This window comes from Mastomys coucha, unplaced genomic scaffold, assembly GCF_008632895.1.
Source record: "Mastomys coucha isolate ucsf_1 unplaced genomic scaffold, UCSF_Mcou_1 pScaffold3, whole genome shotgun sequence".
Taxonomy (NCBI): domain Eukaryota; kingdom Metazoa; phylum Chordata; class Mammalia; order Rodentia; family Muridae; genus Mastomys; species Mastomys coucha.
The window spans coordinates 7,692,417-7,706,721 of NW_022196909.1; the positions used below are offsets into that span (position 1 = coordinate 7,692,417).

The following is a 14,305-nucleotide window of genomic DNA, read 5'->3' on the forward strand; positions in this document are numbered from 1 at the left end:
TTTTTCGAGACAGAGTTTCTCTGTGTAGCTCTGGCTGTCCTGGAACTCACTCTGTAGACCAGGCTGGCTTCGAATTCAGAAATCCACCTGTCTCTGCCTCCCAAGTGCTGGGATTTAACTGCTGCATCTCTCCACCTCCTGGCATGTTCTACAAATGGTTACCAAAGTGACTTCAATCCTTGGAAAAATTTTAGAGCCCAACTAAGGAACCCAGGCATTATGGAACCTGGTCCTCTGGCCGTGGCATGGCCATTGTCCTTTTAAACTCATAGCAGCAGTGATTATAAGCAGAAGACCAACACAAGACTGGGCCTGTGATCTTTCTGTCATGAAGGGGATGGAGGGAGGTAAACAGTTGTTCGGGGGAGTGGCAAGACAGGAGAACTGGGTTTTGATGGTGTGGCTGCCTTCATCCGTGAGTGACCCAAATTAAACCCACTAGTTCCCAAGCTACACTGGGCAGGACTGCTTCTTAGTCCCTGAGTCTGCATGATCTGCTGTGGACTGAATTTGTCTCTAGGGAGCATAACTGTGATGTATGGTCTTCATGGTTAACTTGATTGACTTAGGATTAACAGACAACTGGGCATGTCTCTGAGGGGGTTTCTGGATAGATTAAAGAAGGAAGAGTGCCCCCCCCCCCGCTCTCCCTCCCCTTTCTGTGGTGAGAATTCTAGAATTTTGGTTTTGTTTTAAAAGCATAGAAATGTTTTTGTTTTAATCCCAGTGTGGGAATATGGGGCTGCTTTGGATTGTCCTAAACAGCTGACTATGATTTGCCTCACGCTCTAGGAGAGGCATGGTTTTGCCAGCTGCAACTAGTTTGTGAGTTTTGGAAGTCTGGGAACTTTTCAGAGCCCTGCTAGGTGGGGTTGGGGGTTAAGGGGCATTTGATACAAGTGTATGTGTGTGGGGGTGGGGTGGGGTGGGGTGGGTGGTGGGTGTGGTTTGTTTGTAGTTGTGCTCAAAGAAGAAACAAAAGGAAGGTAATTAGATCCAAAAATTCTCTATTTCTCCCCCTCCCCCCATTCTTCTTCCTCTCCTATCTACTATTAGGGGGTGAAACTGGGGGGACAAAGGGTGGGAAGAAGAGGAACCCACAAAGTTGCAAATCTAGCAACACCACCCTAAATGTGGATCGCACCATCTCATGGGTTGGAGTCTCAAACCGAATCAAACAGAAAGAGGATAAAGCAAGGTAAACACCAGCATTCATCTTCTGGCTCAAGACTGCAATGTGACCATCCACCACACCCCCACACCCCCATCCCCCAACCCCCACCCCCACCCGAGATTCCACACTTCGCTCGGCATGATAACTATACCCTCAGACTAGGTCAAAATAAGTTTTTCCTTCATTAAGTGACTTTTGTTGTATATTTTGTCAGAGCAATGAAAGAGAAACTAATATCCTTTTATCACTAGGTAGATCTTCCTTTACTTCGACCAACCCTCTCCATTGGAGACTATTCTAGTAAACATTTATTATTATGCTAAATAATTTTGTGTCCACCTTTCACAAGCTGCAGTTGTTTGGAAAGAGGGAATCTCAACTGAGAAAATCCCCCCAGCAGATTGGCCTGTGGGCAAGCCTGTGGTACTTTTCTTTTTTTTTTAATTGGGAGGACGGTGCCACCCCTGGTCTGGTGGCCCTGGGTTCTGTAAGAAAGCAGGCTGAACAAGCTGTGAGGAGCAAGTGCATAAAGAGCACTCCTCCATGACCTCTGCATGTCTCTGCCTCCAGGTTCCTGCCTTAAGTTCCTGTCCTGACATCCGTGCACGATGGTACAAGGTGTTAGTTAAGTTCCTGCCTTTAGTTCCTGTCCTGACATCCGTGCACGATGGTACAAGGTGTTAGTTAAAACACATCCTTTCTCACTAGTTGCTTTTGGTCATGATGTTTTATGGCAGCAGTAGAAACCCTAACTAAGACTATCATTTTCCTATTTTATTTATTCTTTTTGTTGTTGTTTTGCTTTGAGATAGGATCTGACACAGCTCAGGCTGGCTTCGAACTCAATGTACACAGAATGCCTGATCCTTCAATCTCCCAAGTTCTGGGACAACAGATAAGCACTACTGCTACGCACACTCGTCTACTCCAGTCACATCCAAAATATCGGGGATAAAGTCCTGATAAAGGATAAGAGGCAATAAGACTTCAAAAGGAGATCTGTGCCTCCTGGATTTCAGACCAGTTGCTAGTATATCCCCTAACTCAGACGTGTTCCAGATTAGTCTTTCCAATCATCAACACGGCCTCATAATTGGGCATAAAGGTACCCCAAGTAATGATTTGTAAATGATTAAGATTGGGCATTGTCTCCTGGCCAACACAATGTTTCCAACTATCCTTGTTTAATATTTTAAGTACTAGAGAGTAATTGAAAGGTTTCTCTCACTCTAAGACCCCTCTGCCTGCCTCCAGCAAGAACCAGAGAATTAGCATAAGAATACCTCAACAGGGAGGGCTCCACCCCTCTTCCTCCTGCTTCACACCTAGCTACCAGACCCTGTTGACCTTGGTGTGTGGGGGTAGCTTGCCTACTTGACTTCAGTCTAGCACTAGGACTGGGGGAAGAAGGACTTGGACTCACATGCAGGACTAGCACTAGAACTTAGATGGGCTAGGACTCAGATTCATGTATCTCTCGCAGTCCCCCGGTCCCAGGCCACTTGGACCTGGGGGATGCAGCACCAGGTCAGAAGAGATAGCTGCTGCTTTAGACCCAGTATGTTTCAGATAGCCTCAGAGGTACCTCAACTGTTGAGCTGCCAGATTTTTCATTTCTCTTTTGCAATGATTGTAAAAGCCTCATGTCATTATTAAAGAAATACACTCAGATTTTACACCACTCGTGTGTAGTCTGTTTGTCAAAAGCCGAATCCTGTGCCCACCTGGCCAGAATCCCTAGTCCCTCGGAATAAGGGACCCCGCAAGAAACCCTGGTCCGCGGCACACTACCTCACCTGACTATTTTTGTTTTGGGGGGACATGATCTTCTTACGTCATTCTGGCTATTCTGGTATTGACTACGTAGCCCAGGCTGGCCTCAAATTCACAGTATAGCATCTCTTTTTCCTCAGGCTTCTGAGATTACAGGTGTGTGCAACCACATTATTTTCCAATTTTAAAAGAAATTTTATACAACATTTAACCTAAGCTCTAAGCTGGAGGAAGGGATACGGAATGAGGAGTCAGCTAGGAAGTATGAATCCAAGTTCTACCACAGCAACAGGTGTGGACCTGGGAAGTTACAAAACTTCTCTGTATTTCTCTTTTCTTTTCTGTAAAGGCAGGAAAAATAATTCATAGCCCACAGACTTGGCAACCAAAGCCAGGCCCCTCTCAGCCTGGTTCTAAGACTCCAGTTCAAACAAAAGAAGAAAGAATGAAAGAAAAGACAAGAAAAAAAAATGTTACATTTTTTTTTAAGCTACATTTCTTTAGGGAAATGTGCATGTATGCTTTATTGTGACTTTGGAAATATTGTGACAAGTCTTTCAGAACCTCAGTTGGCAAAGCCTGGCTGGGATCTGTAAGTCCGCAGCCCCATACAATATTTAATTCTTCAAACATTTCTGCCATACCCTGTATGTTTTCTTATCAACACATGGCTGGGGGCTCCGAGGAAGCCTGCCCCGCCTCACGGGAGAGAACTGCCAAAAGCCTGATGCCAGGCAGGCTGCTTTTGACCTGAACCTCAGAAAGCAAGGAACACTCAGGATGTGTGCTAGAGCTTTCCCCTGGGAGCAACAACGCAACAAAACGGGCTGGAGGGATGGCTCAGTGTTTAGGAGAATTGACTGTTCTACCAGAGGTCCTGACTTCAATTCCCAGCAAACACATGGTAGCTCACAACCATCTGTAATGGAATCGGATGCCCTCTTCTGCTGCAGTGTACTCATATACATTAAATGAGTAAATAAATCTTTTTTTTTTTTTTAAGAATATAACAAAGCCTGCCCTGACAGGCCAGGCACACTTATGGTTCTGCACTTCTCAAATACTAGAGACTGGGGCAGTGGCCATGTGCCAAGACCATGTTGCATGAAACCTTCAGATGGTCTTAAGCCATATGCTGACATTTGAATGATCAGAGAGACTTGAAATGGACCAGCATAAAAAATAAGTCTAAAATGAAAAATGAAAAACAAAAAACAAAAAAAGAGCCAAAGAAATGAAGCTGGTACTGTTCACCTATGCGCCCCGTGGCTAGCTTCCAGAGGGGGCTTGCTGGAGGGAGTGTATCCTTAGGACACCTCCCCTTGCTGGAGGGAGTGTATCCTTAGGACGCCTCCCCTCCTCTCTCTCCCCTAATCACCCTAGCTTCCAGAGGGGGCTTGCTGGAGGGAGTGTATCCTTAGGACGCCTCCCCTTGCTGGAGGGAGTGTATCCTTAGGATGCCTCCCCTTCTCTCTTTCCCCTAATCACCCCTAATGGCAACAGCACACAGAGAGTAGAAATACTCGTTTCCCCATTCATCCTATTCTACAAGGTGCCTCTGAAGGACTCCCTCCTCTCCTACAAGCAATCTTGACCCTCAGGCATGTCATGGACCAGGAGTTAGACAACTCCTCAATGGACAGAGGCAAATGCTGGGCCCTAGACAGTATGACCCAGATGGAATCCTTCCCTTGCAGGAGCTGATCCTTCCCTGGGTCACAGAGCCCTGCTTGCTCAGGTAAATTCTGAGATGACCCAGGGAGGTTTACCTGTGTCCTGTCTCTTGACTGTCTAAACATTTCCCTTCATTTGCAGGGTCAGTGCTACCACAGATGATGGGGAAGGGTGACATTCCCCCTTCAGCCTTTATCTCGACCCTTTGTAACAGATGGAGACTGAGGGATGTTGGGAGAACCAGGAGGTCAGGTCTGCTTTGGTATGTTAGCCCCTTGTCCCAGGTCTGAAACCCAGCCGCTTCTTCTGAGAAGGACAGAGAAAGCGGGCATAGGACATTCAGTCTCCAGCCCCATTCCTGGTCACACTGTGAGGGTAACTGTCGGGAAGCAGAGAGGTATCCTTAAAACAGAACCAGACAGAACCCTGTATGGCCAGAACTGGACCAAAATGGAGGAAAGAACCTTTGGGCTTTCAGAGTACAAAGGTCAATTCAGTGGCCCACTCGGTGACTATCCAGCAGTCACAGACATTCCAGCCGGTTTTTCACTTATATTAAAAGACATGTTTTGCTTTTTTGATTATGTTAAATAATATCTCATTTTTTCGCCTCTTTTAAGGCATGCTTTACTTCTTGCTCATGTTTAAAGGCGTGTTGCCTTTCACTTGTCTTGAAACATCCATTATGAAATGGTGTGTCACTCCACTTACTAACACCTTATTTTCTTAATCCCACCTTGACCTGGGGAAGGGGCTCCTTTGGTGTTGATACACAATGGCAGCCTTATACTTTTATTTGCCAAGTGGATACAGACACAGTATCCTTTTATAGACATGTTTTTGTGCCAAATCTATTGGCTGAACATTTTTTACTGGCCAACAGAGTTTGCTTGGCTGTAAGAGACTCCACCGTTTTCTAAGAGTCAACATTGATTTCCCTCTATACCTAGAGGCCAAACCTTGGGCCTAAGCGTTGCTAATTTGCAACCAAGTACCTGAGACATCGTCTAGTTATTGTTATTTTTATCTTTTAAGTTTTTTATATCAAACAGACTCATTCCCAGAGTCTACAAACAATCAAAATTCGCTCAGTCCCGGAGCTCTTCTTCTCTAAGCTCAATCTCAGAGCTTCTAACATGAAAGTTACTTATTGACAATTGAACTAAAGGCCTATTGAAGGCAAAGCCATTGAAAAGGCTCCTAGCTGGGGAGCTACTACTCCAGAACTCAACTAAGGTGTCTACACCCAGCTGCCCATCAGCACACCAGCGCTGCTTCACATGGACTTCACAGAAATGGACTACAGAGAGACTGTAGCAACTCCTGGACTCTACAAGTGTTAAAGGCATATCTTGACATTTTATATGGATAGATGGTGCAGAGAGGTGTCTGTCTCTCTGGTAGTGAAGTCAACCCAGACAGAGACACATGCAGAGTGGCTGTGTCTTTGCTGAAGACATATTATAAGCCCGGTTTGCTGTGTCATATAGTCTGAGACGATGGAACCAGAGAGATATACAGAGCCCTCCAGCTAAAACACTGTGATGTTTCCCATACAGAATATGTGCCGAGCTCCAGGACCTTTTCCCTACTTTTTGTTTATAACTAAAAGAACTCTCTGTCTGTTTTCTAATATAAAGAGAGGAATTGTTACCCTCCTGATTTGAAGCCTGCCTCTCTTAACCACACCTCTCTGCCCACCTCCTGCTATTTGCCACGCCTCATTACTGGCTCCAGTCACATCAGAAATCCTGCCTGCTATAGAGACTAAGAAAACGTTGATTGGGTCTTCATTACTGACGTACTTGGGGGAGTGGTTTTGCCTCACGTATTATACCTATTGGGGGAACAAAGATTGATTATTAAAGGTTCAAGATGGCTGAGTGATAAAGGCTCCTGTCTAATGTTTTAAGGTACCTTCCTCGTGGGTAGGTATAATTTTGGCTACCCTGCCTCCTCCTATCTCTTTTTATCTCCTCCTATTTCCTTCTAACTCCATATTCCAGGTAACCCTACCCCTTTTAACGTTGCTGCTGGACAGCAACACCAGCCCATGAACTACACTAAGCTACAGATACAAAGCCGTTTGTTAATAAGAAGTAAGAAAGTCAGCATGAAGCTTCGCACTCTGCTAAATTTCTATTCTAAACCCAAGAACTGTTGGCAGAAAAAACCAAATGCAAAGTAAAACAATATGTCCATTCAATATAATTCCCTATCTCTGTTCTCTATGGATGCTCCATGCTAAGGGTGGGAAACACTTGTAATTTTCTGCTACAGCCCTTTGGGGCCCTTCCTGGCTGAATGCACATCCTGAAGATGAACTGGACGGAGTTGGCAAGTTTTAGTAATTTAAGAGAAACTGGCAATGGTTGGGGCAGGGGAGGATTGTGAGTGTAATCTGAGTGCTAGAAACTGAGCCAAACTCAAGGCTGCCCTGTTTACAGAGCGAGTTCCAGACCAACAAGGGATACAAATTAAGACTTTCTTTCAAAACAAAATAAAAGGATAATCAGAGTTGGGCTGGTGAACAGGCTGAGCACTCAGGAGCCTAAGACAGAAAGATCCCAAGTTCAAGGTCTGCTTTGGCTACTTAGTTTCAGGATTTCCTGTGGTACATAGCAAGATACTAATGTTTTGTTGCCGATGCCCTTTACTCTAATTAAAAACAACAGGCAATGCCCCTACCCCACCCCCCACACGTACAAATCCAGGGGTCCTCAGGGTGGCTCTTTCTTTCTCATATAAAACATTTTCTGGAAACACGAATATTAATCAGAACTCCATTCCAATCCATTAGAATCCTGACTAATCAACCAAAAGAAACGTTTGTACACAGCAAACTTGAGGAGATGCTCCCTCTAAGATCGAGGTAGAGCTTACTTAACAATCCACTCCTATAGCCAGTCCCGGGAGCTTTCGACGATCTGTGAAAGCTGTCCCTTTGAAAGGTAGACTGGAAAAGGAGAAATGAACTCTTTAGAACAATGGCCTTCAGAGATACCAAAGCTTGAATCCATATGACGTACACTGGAGATTAAAAGTAGCAATTGTTACACAGGCTGTCTGGAAATTGTCTTGAAAAACCTCAGGAACACCAGAGCTTCACACACACAGGCACACACAGGCTTCGCACACACAGGCTTCACACATACAGGCTTCACACACACAGGCACACACAGGCTTGGCACACACAGGCTTGGCGAGGAACAGTTGGTAGCCGGTGTGCCGGATCTGTCTGCAGCCCTATTTTAGGCTGGTTATCTAATCTTGCTAACCGTGGCCTCCCTGAGTGGGGCCTCTGCGAGCACCTGCTCAGCAGAGACAGTTGGCAGGAACAGCGCTGCTCTAGCTCTTACCGGAGGAGATGTCTCACCGCTGCATCAAACTGCAGCAGCATCACCTCCCTGCGGAGGAGGAGGGCCTGGGCCACCTGGCTCGGGTCCTGGGGCTTCTGGAGACTGTCAATCATTTTCTGCAGCTCTTGAAGTTCACTCCCTAGAAAGCAGGCAACACTGAAGTCAGACCGTGTGAAATACAGACTGCCAAAGCCAACCCATCAGGCTTGCCTTTCTCCTCCAGGACCCACTTGTCACCCAAGCAGACTTGCTTTGTTTGTGGACATGCTAATTATATGTCTTGCGAGACCAGAAGCTCTAGGAACCAGGGTCTGATATAGCTTCCCTTCCTCCCTCCCTCTGAGAGATAGAAAGACACCCTGGTGTTAGCACAGTAAGAACACACTGCTGAAATTTTGAAATCAGCAAAGCCATGGTCTCAGAATAGAAGGAGTAAGCAATGGCGTAGGATGAGGAGGTTCCCAGAATACCCACTAGGGCCTTCAAGTTACTGTCCGATAGAATCCACATTCATTTTCATTGTCATGCCCAGAGAATCAGCTTGCCTTTGTCACCAGCGTGTGGACTGAAAGACTCAAGAGTCATAAAGCCAGTACAAAGATACGACGCATATACATACTTGTACACACATACATGTGTATACATATCCATATATGACTTTCTAGGTGATTCTAGCCATTTCAGGAATTGAACCTTTGCTACAAAAGAAGGATCCACAGATGAAACTGGAAACAGCAGCTTTTTGGAGCCCCAGGGGCTGGGTTGAGGAACCTGGCCAACACCTGGCCTTCTGCCCTTGGCTCAGGGAGGGAAAGGAGTCAGATGAAAGAGGAGAGCTCAGCAAAAAACAACACCCAAGCAGGGAGCCCATCAGGGCTATCTGAATACCAGCTGCCTCAAAAATGCTTCCGCTGAGGGGTGGGGAATAGCTTTCTACCCTGGTGCAGGAGAGGCTGTGAAGCTGCGGTCGGCGTTCCTCATGGCAGCCCAAGACAGGCACTGCTCAAGGACATGGCTGAGGGTGCCTTCTCTCTGGGTGGCCACTCCAGGCCCAAGCAGCCTTCTTCCTACCTGGCTAGTGCTGGGCCTCCTCAGCCCTTTGTACACCAGGAAAGCAGAGGACTATGGGAATGAAGCTGTATGTGGAGGAGTTTGACCAAGGTTGTTCCAGGGTGGAGAATGAATGCTGGTACTTGCAACATTTTCATGTGACTTTGGGAAAGATGAGCGGTCCAGATTCTGTGTCCCATTGTTATTCTACACGACAGATAGATGGTTGGGGTTTTCCCCTGTCCCAAATAATTGGGTCCAATAATTGCATTATAAATAAATAATTAATTAATCAATAAAAATAAGAGTCCTCTAAATGTGATGGTTCCATTGGGTTCTAAGAGAAGTGTGAGGAACACAAACTTTTGGGGTGCGTGGCAGGAGCAGAGGTGGCCACTGAGTGTCATTTGTCTATGGCTTGTGGTTTCAGTGTACAGGCAAGTGGCAACCAAACAAAATGTTTACAGTCATCTGTGGTAACTTGTAAAAGGAAAAAAAAAAAAAAACAAAAAAAAACCAAAACCCACCTACCCTATGACTAAAGCACCATAGAAATGTAAACACACAGAGCATTTGGGCCTACGTTTCGAGCAAGTGGCTGTAAATAAAGACAGGACCCTTGGAGTGCTCGGCTCATGGTGCCTGTCTCCATTTTAGCATGTCCGTTGTGTTGTTCTCTTTTGCCTGTGATCAAAACACTTGTGTGTTGACAAAAATCAACTAAAACTGGACCAAGGCCTGAGTTAAAAACTTGAATCGCTGAAACTGCTGAAGGAATTTCAGCCGAGGCTGGACAGTAAGAACAGGCAAGGACTGAACAGGAGTTCCATACCACACAAGAGCTGACACACAGGACTGTATGAGATTAAGAACCTGCCCAGCAAAGGGAGCTGTCAGCCAAGCGACACCTCAGATGGGGATGGAGAATGTCGGCAGTACATAAACCACGAAAGTTAAACACTGAGAAACCCACTGCCAACTCATAGATCAATGACCAGACCAAACACAGTTCTCAAAAAAGAAAAACAAATGGGCAATAAGTGTTTTTAAAGATGGTAATCCACATCTTCAGCCACCTGGGAAATGCAAGTTAAAACCACACTGGCAGACAGTCTCACCCTAGTCAGAATTGCTAACATTGAGAAAACAAATAACAACAAATACTGGTTGTTATCCTTATGGGGAAGAAGAGACCCTGTTCACCGCTGGTGGGAGTGAATGGAAACAGCCACTGTACACATGAGTATGAGGTTTCTCAAAAACGTTTAAAATAGAATGACCCTATAACCCAGCTGCACAGCTCTTGAGGACATACACAAAGAACCCTGCCTCCCACTACAGAGACTTGAAAGTCGTTGATGCTCTATTCATAATAGTGGGGATGCGGAATCAGCTATTGGCCAGTAGATGAGCAGGAAACGAAAACAAGATTCATACGTACAATTTTATTCAGCTGTGGAGAAACATGAAATTTGAAAAAAAAAAAAAGATGGATCCAGACACCTTACTGTATTAGCTGAGGTAATCCTCAAGAGGTTAGCTCAGAGCCGTTGGAAAATTCCACCAGACACTCCCACCCCCCCAGTGGGTAGGTACCCCTCCCCTCCTAGAAGAGAAAGGCTGACATTCCTCAGTAAGGCCACTGGGGGGACCGACCAGTGGACACCCCTTGCTACCTCACTCCCTAAGGACAAATCAGTTTAAGTCACACTGTTCTGCCAATCACATTGTGCCTAATGGCTGCTGCTTGGGGGTCACTGCCTCTCCTTTGGGTGCAGGATAACCCCAGCGTGCTGGAACAATAAATTCCTCTCACTTTTACATCGATCCCCAGCTCCACGTGGTTCACTCTCGGAGGGTCCCCAGTAGCTAAGGCTTGTTGGAGTCTTACAATCTATACTCAGAAAGACAAATATCACATGGTCTCCCTCATATGCAAAGCCTAGATTTTAATATACATATACATAAATATATACACTAAAATTTATAAATGTTAAATATATATTGTGTGTCTGTGTGTGCATTTTGTGTGTGTGTCTGTACATATGTGAGTATGGGCATAGACCATCAAACTGGAAAGGGGATCAAGAGAATGGGACAGAGAGGCCTGAAGGACGGGAGACAACTGAAATATACGCAACATCAAAGCGGAAAGAGAGCTGCTGTGGATAATGAAACCCATTCTTTTTTAGGACATAATTAAAATGTCACATATCAAAACACAAATAAAGCCAGATATAGGGGCTAGCTTGTGCAACACCACACCCTTGATCCCAGCCCTTGAGGCAGAGAGACAGGGTCTGTGTGAGTGTGGTCCTGTATTGGCATGCGGCTTATCATAGTGCAGTTGTTCTGATGGGAACCACCTCTCCCTTGCCTCCTACCGACTTTACCAGCTACATTGTTTCATCCTTCGGAAGGGATAGGCTGCTTGTAGCCAGGAAGTGTCAGTGTAGGCTGGGGAAGCCGCCTGGGGTTGCAAATGGAGTGGAAGGTGGCCAGAGTACCCAGGAAAGCAAAGAAGATCTACCTATTTGTGGGAGGGCTCAGGGTGGGGAGCTCTCCTGCTCCTGATGCTCACACACTCACAATGGAGGAGAGAACAAGGAGGGAGAGCATATTTATTGTGTTTGAACTCAAACTGGCCTTTTGATCTTTGGCAAAGAAAATTCAGTGCAGACGCCCCCACTCATGCTTCACACTGGTCCGAAGGGAAAGGCATAGGGGAGGGAAAGGGGAGAAGTTGGCAGGGTCCATAGATGCTCAGTTGGTTGTGATGGCTTCTCTTGGTCATAGAGGAGAACCCATAAGCTCATATCCAGAACTTTACAAAATATTTTTATTTTTATTTTTTTATTTTTATTTTTTTACAAAATATTTTTAAAGTGTGGAAGTCCACAAACGTCATCTCATCTACCACCAATAAAGGCCCCACTCAATTTTATCTTCCACCTTGGTTTTCCTGCCTCCTCTGGGACCTGGGCCAGGAGCAGAGCAGCCAAGCAACCTTCTTAGGCGGGTGACTATCTTAGTGGAATTTTTTTTTTCATTTAATTTGTTCATCTATTTTCAGCAAGTCAGAGCATGCAAAACTTTGTACATATTCCCCCTGAGCACATTTTTCCCCCTTCACTTGCAATAACTGAAGTGTACACTTTCTAACTGACACTTCAGAAAAACTGAGTTCCATAACCTCCGGGGCCATGGTCCAGCAGCAGCAAGGACTCAACTTCCTTCATTTAGAACTCTATGCCCTCAGTGGTCATCCCAGCTCCGCTGATCCTCAGTGCCACCATCATGGGCTGATGGCCTTGGCAGTGTCTTCTCTCTGTCTCTCCAGGGAGAGCCTCAGTGCTTTCTCCACTGATTAGGGTTAGAGTAGGTGGGACTCTTGCCCCAGCTGCAAAAGCACTTCCGGGACAGGGGTCAACTGGAAATGTGGCCCCAGCTGTCACAGACTCAAGGATCAGGATAGATATTTTTCATGGCCCATCTTCCTTTCTCCTGACTCTCTGAAACCCAGCAGCCCCCATAAGAGCATGCAGCTCAGTATGTATTAATAAGAGCAGTTTGACGTGGCTTTAATCTTGTGACTCTAGTCTTTGGGACTTGCTTGTGTCCAGTTGACATCATTAGCCTGTGACAGTCCTAAGCTTTTTGCCAAGGTGGTGCCAACATCAGCCTTCTCCCTGTTTCCTCATCCTAGCTAGACATTCAGCATTCTCCTATGACACCAGTTGGCCCCTGTCTCGCCTGTGCCCTACGTTAGAATATCCAGATCTCTTCTGTGTGCATTAGCAGGTTGCAAACCTATGAGCCACCAGCTTCAGGGTCCCTTTCAACTGGAAGGGGAAAGACTCATGTCGCTTACCCTTGTTGTTTTAAAATCAATGAGTCTAAGCAGGCCTATCACCTCATTTCTTAGGCTCACCCTCATTTTAGAATTTTTGGCTACCACGTACATGATTTTAGTTGACCATTATCAACACAACTAGTGAGTTAATTTGTATAAAGCGAATCACTAAAAGAAAACACTTTCTGCTTCCACTACATCCTGTTACTTTCTTTCTTTCTTTCTTTCTTTTTTTTTTTTGTAAAGATTTATTTATTATAAGTACACTGTAGCTGTCTTCAGATGCACAGAAGAGGGCATCAAATCTCATTGCGGGTAGTTGTGAGCCACCATGTGGTTGCTGGAATTTGAACTCATGACCTTTGGAAGAGCAGTCGGTGTTCTTACCTGCTGAGCCATCTCTCCAGCTCCCTGTTTACTTTCCGTAAGATTCTATTGCTGAGGCTGTGGAGATGGCTCAGCAGTTAAGAACACTTGCTCTCTTCAGGACCTTAGTTTAGTTCCTAGAACCCATGCTGGATAGCTCACAACTGCCTGCAGTTCTAGCCCCAGAGAATCTGACACCCTCTTCTGGCTTCCACGGGCACCACACACATGTGACATACACACTCACAACTCCAACACACACATACACATTGTGTGGTTTGTGTGCGTGTACATGTTAGCATGTCCATGTGGGTGTGAGTGTATGAGTTTGTATATGTGTGTGCACATGTGTGCATGGGTAAGAGATCAGCCTTGGGAATGGTCCCTCAGATGCCATCGACCTTATTTTTCAAGCAGGGTTTCTTATTGCCCTGCAGTTCTCCAGTGAGGCTGGATAGGATGGCTAAGGAGCCCCAGATGCACCTGTCTGTGCCTCCCAAGCACTCAGATCTCAAGCTTTTCTTAATGTGCTCTCAAGTCTTCATGCTCACACAGTGTGCATGTTACTGTCAGAACTACCTCTCTGACATCTATTACATACTATCTTATCAATACTAGACGCATTAAGATACCATCTATAACCTAGTGTCCCTTCACTGATTAGAATATGAAGCTAGAACCTCCCACATCCTTATCAGACGGTTCTGAGCTAACAAGGCTATCAGCTTCTTCACGTGAATGCTCTGTAGGTTACAAGGAAGAAGGAAACAGAATGAAAACTAACCTGTAGAGTGGCCTTGAGTATCCTTAAAAAGATTTCAAACCAGAAGATAGCTCTATGACGCTAATAGGTTTTTCCACTAACAAAATAAGTAAATTTGAGCTGAATTAAAACTATGAAAACCAGGTTTATTTTGGATGAGCTCTCCAGTGGGCTCACTAGTCTCACAAGAGACCTGAGAAGTTGCTGTGCAGACGGGGAGACAGAGAGAGGAAGAGCAGAGAGAGGGGGAAAAACACAAGAGCAGAGCAGAGAGAGAGAGAGAGAGAGAGAGA

At 45.6% G+C, this 14,305-nt stretch overlaps 1 protein-coding gene across 1 annotated transcript in view; it reads right to left on the reverse strand.

Moving 5' to 3' along the window:
- The window catches only part of LOC116075167, a 156,191-nt gene that overhangs the window by 57,726 nt on the left and 84,160 nt on the right, over positions 1 to 14,305 (reverse strand). The window contains exon 29 of the mRNA XM_031348191.1: positions 7,981 to 8,115. Within this exon, the coding sequence (XP_031204051.1) occupies positions 7,981 to 8,115 (135 nt within the window). The remainder of the gene's footprint in view (positions 1 to 7,980; positions 8,116 to 14,305) is intronic.